The sequence below is a fragment of the Alosa sapidissima genome, chromosome 10 (assembly GCF_018492685.1).
Source record: "Alosa sapidissima isolate fAloSap1 chromosome 10, fAloSap1.pri, whole genome shotgun sequence".
Classification (NCBI taxonomy): domain Eukaryota; kingdom Metazoa; phylum Chordata; class Actinopteri; order Clupeiformes; family Clupeidae; genus Alosa; species Alosa sapidissima.
The window spans coordinates 5,352,084-5,361,301 of record NC_055966.1 but is presented as its reverse complement, the minus strand read 5'-3'; the positions used below and the strand labels follow the sequence as shown (position 1 = coordinate 5,361,301).

General features: G+C 41.1%; 1 protein-coding gene across 4 annotated transcripts in view; it reads right to left on the bottom strand.

The window, feature by feature from the left end:
* Nucleotides 1-4,646: 4,646 nt before the first annotated feature.
* fhod3b (formin homology 2 domain containing 3b) overlaps nt 4,647-9,218 on the bottom strand; it is a 106,311-nt gene continuing 101,739 nt past the window's right edge. For all 4 annotated transcript variants that reach the window (XM_042107408.1, XM_042107409.1, XM_042107412.1 and 1 more), the window contains 3 exons: nt 8,348-8,522; nt 8,011-8,184; nt 4,647-6,858 (listed from right to left, as the gene is read on the bottom strand). In XM_042107408.1, coding sequence (XP_041963342.1) covers nt 6,776-6,858; nt 8,011-8,184; nt 8,348-8,522 — 432 coding nt within the window. In that variant the 3' untranslated portion in view covers nt 4,647-6,775. The remainder of the gene's footprint in view (nt 6,859-8,010; nt 8,185-8,347; nt 8,523-9,218) is intronic.

Genomic DNA, 9,218 nt, shown 5'->3' with positions numbered 1-9,218 from the left:
CTGGATTTTGTCTGGTCCTGTCCAATAAAACAGAACAAAAGCATTTCTTGCTTTAGGCATTCATACATTGTCACAGCATGCATCATTTGTAAAGTAACCACAGGGTTCCCACGGGTCATAGAATTTCTGGAATATCATGGAAATTTGTAGTCTATTCCAAACATGGAAAGTCATGGCATTTTATCATTTGTGGTGCAAAATCATGGAATATCAGCAAATTTTGTTGTAGCAAAATGTACTTGCCAAAATACATTAAAGGAGAATTCCGGTGTGATATTGACCTAAAGTGTGTCGAAACATGATACCGAGTGTGAACGTATGTCTCATAGCCCATCTCGGCTTGTCCCCTGCACTCCAAAATCTGGCGCTAGTTAGCCGATGCTACCAACAGCTTTTTCAATGGTGGTGCTTCGGCATCGGGCTAGCCATGCAAATTAATTACTGTTTTACACCATTTACGAGGCTCAATGTATCTCCACACTTCATTGGTAGACCTCCGAGGGCCCTGACATTTAAAACGAGACATTGAGAACTTTGAGAAAGCACTGGTAGTTTACTGACAAGACGATTTATACAGACAGTATCTTCACAAAGTTTAGCGTTTGCAGCCATCTTGAATTTAGTCACGATAAGTCGAGCAACGAGTAAGAATGAACAGGTATGATGAGGGATCAGATTCCAAAAATAATTCCGTGGAAATGCATGGATTCCAGTTTCTTCCAGTAGCAGCAACTGGAGGGCCCTCGGAGGTCTAATGAAGTGTGGAGATGCATTGAGCCTCGTAAATGGTGTAAAACAGTGATTTATTTGCATGGCTAGCCCGATGCCGAAGCACCACCATTGAAAAAGCTGTTGGTAGCATCGGCTAACTAGCGCCAGATTTTGGAGTGCAGGGGACAAGCCGAGATGGGCTATGAGACATACGTTCACACTCGGTATCATGTTTCAACACACTCTAGGTCAATATCACACCGGAATTCTCCTTTAATGCAAATATATGTCCACACAGAATTGGTGTATATTTGGTAGTTTTACTGCTTGCTTGAGTGGTTGTGATTAGCCCAACTTTGCTTATTCAATGCTCATATATTCATATTATTCATCTCCCACTTTAAAAAAAAAAAATCTTGAATTCTATGCGGCTACTCTGAAATCTGGTCGGTATATTGTATGATTCATTCTATAGTAGGTCATGGAAATTCAGATTTTTTGGCAGGGAAAAGTCATCGAATTTTACATCTGACTTAAAGCGGGAACCCTGTAACCAGTAATTCCACATTCTTTAATTACATTACATGATCATTACTTTAAACAGCTTTATTAGATATAAGAAAGATCCACATGTTCAAGTCCACCTGAAGCTTTGGATATTATGTTTGAGTTATGGCTGTTGTAATGGTGTGTAGAACAGCTCTGACAAACTCATCAGTCTTTCCTTTTCAAATGAAAAAATGGTTTTCTATATTGTCAGAAACAGTTTTATCCAGAGACCTTTCTTTACGTTTACTTTTATGACTTCTGGCCACAAGAGGGAAACCTACTCAAAGATTTAGATGTTCATACATCTACTGATTAACCATAAAATAGTTTTAAGTGTTCTCTGAATTCAAACATCCAAGGCACAAATGAATGGCATAACCTAATCAAAGTCACTCTCAAGAGCTTGCATACTGCCTGATTAATTAGACAAAGTTGAAAGAATACTTAGCTGGGCATAGTTTTTTGAAGGTTAAGAAAATAAATATCTGACTAACTGCTATGATTTGAAACAAAAGAAAGTTCAGAAGGCTCTCATATCTGCCATTACTTTAAGGAGGTGGCAGCCCAGAGCATTTTGATCAAATAAGGGAGGCGCCATCATTTGAACACAGTAGCATTCATGCAGTAACCTATATGCAGATATATATTTCTGCAGCCCCATGCTGCATGTGCCCCAAAATGCATTTGATACAATATTTGTGGGGAGTGGGGACTTAACATTTTGTTGTTGATTAAACCTTGGTTGATTACACCATGAATTCTCCTGAACATAGGTACCTTTATATAACTAATGGGTCATTCCGTGTCAAATCAGACAAAATCCAGGGAAATGGTTGCTGCACCGTCTCAGATTTTGCTCAACATTTGTCTACCTAATATTTGTCTACCTAACATCTGTAAAATATTTTTGTTAAATTCCAATGTTTTCATACATTTTTTCACCCCCTATTTTGTATATTTTTTTACTCTCAGAAATGCCTTGGAGGCCGTGTTCCAGATATTAATAGCCTATCTTGAAAAGTATTATTCTCAGCCTGCTCAAACTTTGTAGGGTGGAAGATAGACATGTTCTCAGTATGACTGGACCGTTAAAAGTCTGTATGGCATGTCCATATTTATATAAGGCCTTAGTTATGGAACAAAATGCAAAACTGTTGACATTGAGGGTCTTCTAAACTCATTTTATGTATCCACGACACCAATCATTATTTTGTTTGCAAATACTTTTATTGTTGAGCCAATATTAGAGGTCCCTGTAACAAATGCACATGAAGATATTAAGGATAAAACAAGGTGTGATTGAATTTTTTGGTAATGTTCATGGGACTGAAATGGTATGTGGTGTAGCTAGTAGGAACAAGAAAATCAACGTGGGAATACTGTAGCTTACGGGAATAGTCATTTTGTGTATAAAGTGTCAATGATGTACCATGTTTCATTCATACATAAATACACTTACTTGGTTACATTGTATAACAGTGCATTTTCATTCTTGTCCCTCGGGCAAAACAATGATTTTGACTCTATTTATTTATCTATGGTACTACATTGGCACTTTGTACACTAAATGTCCATACACTGAGCTACTTTCACATACATTTTCAAGTGCTACCAACACAACCTCCGCTTGTTTAATCCTAAAAATGTTCAAGCCCCATTATATGTGGAGAGCTCAAATATTGGTACAACATTAATAAAATATAGTATAAAAAGAAAGAAATAATGATTGATACCAAATGCGTACAAAAACAAGTTTATACTACCCTTATTAATGTCACTTTTTTCAAAATCTAGTGCCTTGTAGAAAATCAATGAGAATGCCGTACAAACTTTTAATGGTTCAGTCATTATGAGAACATGTTTGTCTTCCACCCTACAAAGCTTGGGCTGCCTATGAATAATACTTGTCATTATATTAATGGCCAAACTGTGCTTACCAGACAATGTGATTTTTAGGCTGTAAAACTGATGTAATTTCAAGGGCTGAAGGTAACATGAAGCTATAGGATTTGAACAGAAGTATTTTACAGGCCGGTATTTTTGAGACGGTGCTGCAACTACCTTATCTGATTTGACACGGAATGACCCTAATAGAAAAATATTCCCCGATGGAGTTTTCACTATATAGATGGATAACGTATGTTATGTACAGAATGGTTTGGTATATTTTACGTGACTAATTGTGTGCTTTCAAGCTCAAGTTAGGCTGACCCAGTTCAGCTTTCAGACTTGGGTAATGCAGCTTTTACAAACTATCAAAACACTATTAGATCACAGATCACAGTAGTGTCAGTAGAATCGTCACTCATTTTCAAATGCAAAAGAAGGCTTTGCATATGGCCAGAAATAGGCCCTACATTGCTTACTTTTGACCACAAGAGGGAAACCTTCTTAATGGCATAAGGGGGTTTGATCACTGGGAAGTGTTGCTGTGTCTTAAACAAACAGCCAAACATGTAAAAATGTTCAACGTGGCCAAAGTGAACTTGAGTTGGAGAAGTCTAATGGAGATAATGCTAGCTTTCTGTCTTGGACCACAAAACCCATAGCTTGACAAGAGTTCTTAACATCCTTGGACACTCCTATTGGAGTTAATTGGCACTCTGAACTCAGCTTTGGGTTGATACAGTTATTTCAAACTATCTAATCAACTTGTTGATTTAAGCCCAACTTCCCATTGGTTGCTATGATGGAGTGCTGTCGTCACTATGGTTGAGTATGTGCTCTGAATGCCATACCAATGAGCTAGGCTCTTTGGTGTTGCAGTCAAGCTGGAGGTTTGGTACGCCGAAGACCTGGGTTTGAGGCTGGTTGGGGTGACTACTCTCCCCCTTTGCTACAGTTGCCATGAGATTTATGACCTGTGTACAAAAGTGTACAGTATATAGCACATGATGTAGGCCTACAACATTCATTAAGTAGCATATTGCCTGCGTTACTGGTGAGTGTGTACACTTCTCATTCTGGTCATAGATATAACACCACAAAAATTACACAAAAAGCAGTAACTGAAGGTTGTGTTAGTCAAATGTTTTAGATGTTCTCAAGTCTATAATGGTTAGTAAATGTTTAAAAGATATTTTTTGAACTGAAACATCTATGGCAAAATTGAATGGCATAACATCATGTAACCAAAGTCATTTTTCAGAATTGCCAACATACAATCTGTCCAACCTGATCCAACCATTCAAACCATAACAAACTTCAGAGGTCTGCCATTCTTATCATTAGTAATACATTTATTAGATAAATAAATTACTGTTTATCATCACTAAACGACCTCTGTTTACACTCGGTAATAACAATTATCAAAACCATAACCATTTGAATAGTGCCGTGCTGTAACAGGTGGTCTCCAGATGTAGAATATGACATGAGTCATGACATGCTTCATAAAAGCTCTTTATTGCAAGATTTGTATGCATATTTTTTGTTGTGGGCATAGACATAGCAATAGTTTAATGAACACTTTCAAAACCCACTCGTATGGCACTTTTAGCAACAGATGAAAACTGCTGGCATGTGGAGTGGGACAAGACTGCAAGACTGCATGAGTGCAATGAAGTGGAAGGCATTGGAGCGTTATATTAGACAGGAGTGCAGGGGTGGCTGGACTGATTTCATCATCCAAGCAAGTTTCAAGTTTGTGCAGAAAAAATAAAACACCACAACAAAAACACAAAAATCCACTGAGTGTTAAAAAAAAGTCAAAGAAACCTCCCTTTAACTCCAGCTAGAATGACATGTCTGCTGCTGTTTTTTTTTATTCACCATGCATGGCTTGTTTTCTCTTAAATTACAGAATAACACTGTGCCTCACCTATGGTACACTATACTATACAAAATACAAATTTAACAGGAACACAAAAATAAAACACTGACATTTACATAATTTTACAGTATCTTTTTTCCCCACGTTGCTTCTACATTTTATTCTGGTTTTACTTTACAAGTAATTTCTAGTTTTTACTTTCATAGTACAATACTCAGAGAAACATTTGTTGAGAAAAAGCTTCAATAATAATACTCAAATGTTCCTCCAAAATCTCTACAAATAATAAGGTGCTGGATGCTACCACATTTCATAACCTAGGAAAAGAGCAAAACCAGTCATCGTGGTAGTCATATGGTGTGGACAGTCCATTTTGAGTCTATAGCTTCAACAGCACGCTGTTGAAGGATTGTGGTTGGAAAGGAAGGTTCAAGGTACTGTTCATGTGTGTCATTCCAAGCGTAAGTGCATGCAAACGGTGAAAATGCAGCCAGTGTGAATGGAGGACAGGGGCTGTGTACCAGAAGGAGTGGGGAAGGGACACAAGAGGCTGAAAGTTTCCTCTCAGTGAGTGACGGCTTAGTGCTGAATGTCCCTGTCTGTCACTGAATGAGCAGACCATATCTTAAAAGGCACTCAAATCACGTGAAACTCAGTATTTGTTGATATTGAACTAATAAAAAAAGAAAGAAAAAAAACATTGTTCAGCAGTGGTTTGATTTCTGCAAGGAATAATTGGGGGCACATACAATCACAGGGTTGTCAAGAAATTGTCATGAACATTAACTGTGTCGGCTGGACAAGACAATGTGAATTGTAACACAGGGTCATATAGACATCCAGCTATAGAATCACAATGTGTTGCTCAGGAGAAATTAACTCATCCTTCATTTGAACAGTGATTTTTGTGCCGTGTCTGTGCATATGTCTTAACGTATTTCATTTTGAAAGAATTCACACAATTAAAATCAGTCCTCTCCTTCCTGAGTGCAGTTCACTGCCTTAGAGCGCCACTTAAGCATGGGACGTGAACCATTTTCACAAGGTCTACTGCAGCAGAGCAGATACACTGCTTCCGAAATATACAGCCTCAGGAGAGCAAATCTACAACCCTACTCAACAGTTACGAAGCTGTGTTCATATTCCCCAAAAAAATCCACTGCAGGAGAGTGTACTATAAACTACAGTAACTCCACCGATGTGCTATCCACTGGTGTGGCTGATAAAGGATGGACTTCTGTGGGCCGGACAGTGTCCTGTGTCCATGTTACAGAAAGGCCACAGTGGTTTTTGAAACACCTCAGTCGGTCACTCACTCACTCGAGTCCAGTCGGAGCTGTGTGTGGAAGCTGTGTTGGGGTTGTGAGCCCTGAGTGAGAGAGGGCTGGAGGAGGCTGACGGCACGCTCTTCCAGCAACGAGGAGGGGAGAACATTCTGCTTCACGTACAAGCTGCTGAGCTGTGTGTGTGTGTGTGTGTGTGTACATGCGTGTCACTGTGAAATACTGCACCGCTTCCTTAAACCACAGAGTGCGCAACAGGTGTGAAGCGCTGGCCAGATCCCCCAGGAACAGGCAAAAGTCCGATCAGGCCAGGAGAAGCCTGGACCACGGCGTCACGGTGTGGACAGGTTGGGAGATCAGGGCTGGGTGAAAGGAGGCTTTGTTTCCCTGGACAAATGTGTGTGTGTGTGTAAGAGAGGGAGAGTGTGTGCTGGAGTCAGAGCTGCTGAATCTCGCCATGTCACACCTGCATCTCGGAACCACTGGACAGCCCCAGAGCCTGGGCCTCCTCTGGGGTCAGGCCGTTCTTCAACGTCCTCCTCACTGGACAGACGGGGAAGGAGAGAGAGAGAGAAATGAGAACTATAGTGCAATTTTTGGTGATATCCTGTTAACGCTAGTGCTTTCTGCTCCTGTGTGACACTATAGACTACATGCACGAAAGGCTCTCTGTGTGCTGGTTTGTTTCCGGTTGGCCAGGTGTGTTTGAACCTGCCGCTATTGTTAATATAATTAGTGTACTAGGGAACTGTTAGGGAACTAGGGAATCAGCATGTTATGATAAAGAATGATTTATGTGTGTGTTAAAATTGTTATTATTGGGCAAACAGGATATTCAGTGTCGGAGTGAAGATGTAAGGAGCAGAATATGACTGAATATGTTGTTACAACACAGTTAACGCTCCACCAGAAATACATGAGTATACAGGAAAAGCCTTTCGTGCACGTAGTCTATATGTGAAAACGGTGCATTTAGCTGCTAGAATTAAGGAAACCATTCTCGGGGGAGGATGCTGCTGGACCCATCAGGTCTGGGCCAAGCCCCAAATGTTTCCAAATCCTCCTAACACCACCCCTGGTGCAACTAGAGTAGACATATATACCTTCCTGTAGGGTAAAACTACGTCAGAACAAACTAGGAAATAAAACATGCATGGCTGAACTTTAGAGCCCTGTTTACGTGACTCCTCAGCTGGACAACATTTAAGGCCAGCGCACGGTGTCTGAGCACTCCCAGCCATAAAGATGCCTGACACTGTGCTGTAAAAGTGTGGTGGTGGCCGTGCCATGGGCAGGGCTATAAAAACTATTTTGAAGGAGGGAAAACCCATGAGATCCAACATGTCTGCCCTGCTCTTTTTCTGTCTAGCATGTGAGCATTTTTCTGCGGTCTGTGCTTGTTAAGCAGGTGTGAGCTTTGTTTGTTTGGACAGATGGCTATAGCTTTCACTTCACTGACAAAACCTGGAGCTGATGCACCTTTTATCTCAACATGCAAACCACCTACCCACATGGGGGCCCGAGAGATAGTTGCCATGGTGTTGCCATTATTATGACTTTTGTGAAAGGCAGAGCAAATTAAGATCAAAGGATATATGATGTTATGAACACTCATCATCAACACCTACCAATGCCAAAATCAACACACACGCACGCACACGCACACACACACACATAGAGAGGAAGAGAACTCACAGGATTTACGGTTGGCCCTGGATCTCCTCCTCTCCCTTGGCTGTGCCCTCTGACTCGGCCCCTGAGTGGCGGACTTCACAATGCGCTCCATGATCTCGTCTGCCGTGTCGTCTGTGCAAATTGTTGGGTCGTCATTCGCCGATGACCATAAGTTGTTCCGGCCTACAAGTGATCCTAGCGAAAAGTCAAAAGAAAACATTTCAGGAACAGTTATGATTGCTTTACTGTCTATCTACACCTGGCCTTGTGCGCTCACAGTTGATGTGGATCAGCCCTGTGTGCCTTGGGTCACTGTTGGGTCACTGCTGTGTGGGGTGTTCAGCAGATACTCTCTTACCTCTGTTGGCTCTGGTCCTTGTGCGGAGACCAGGAACCACTGAGGTGCTGCTGTCGCTGCCCTGCAGACTGCTCTTCAAAACGGCCTTCATGCTCTCATGCTCGGCAGCGCTCTCAGCGTATCCCAGACCCTGCACCTCCGGAGCCTCGGGGCCTGAGCCGCCAAACTTCCCTCCCTGAGGACACACAAAGGACGGGGGGGGGGGGGGGGGGGGGGGGGGAGAAGGAGAAACATTGTCAGATGCATTTATCAAAGTCAACATCCCAGTTATCACCTTTTACCAACATCCATCTTGGCTGAGTCTGAAACGTAATTTGACACCAAGCACTTTGGAAAAACAAATGCAGGTTAGAAATAGTTGTCAGGAATCACACTGAAGACTAATGTAGGATATTAAATTTCATTCAAAATTGTCCACTATGTCCACTATTTATCATAGTTTCTTAATTCACTAAATCATCACTTCACTCATTAACTGTGAATTTTAAAACCATGCATTGAACATGTTGAGTTCTCAGTATCTCAGTTAGGATGCACAAATACACACAATAAACAAAGGTTAGCATGTTTTACTCCAGAGTGATAGATAAACAAAAACACACACATTACTACATACTATAAATTAGTTCAACCAACAAAATATACAACCCATGGAAGCCAATGATCTTCCTGAGCGCTCATAAAACAGGCTCAGCAGGTAACCATCTTCTGAGAGTAACCGTATCTGGTCTGCTGCACGAGTCCTGTCAATTTAGTCCTCACAGAATGTTTGTGTCCATCTACAACCATATTAGGTTATGGATGGAATTGCATGCGAGGCAACTGACAAGGAAGCTTCTGAGGAACCATTTGTCCTAATCATTCTGCACTT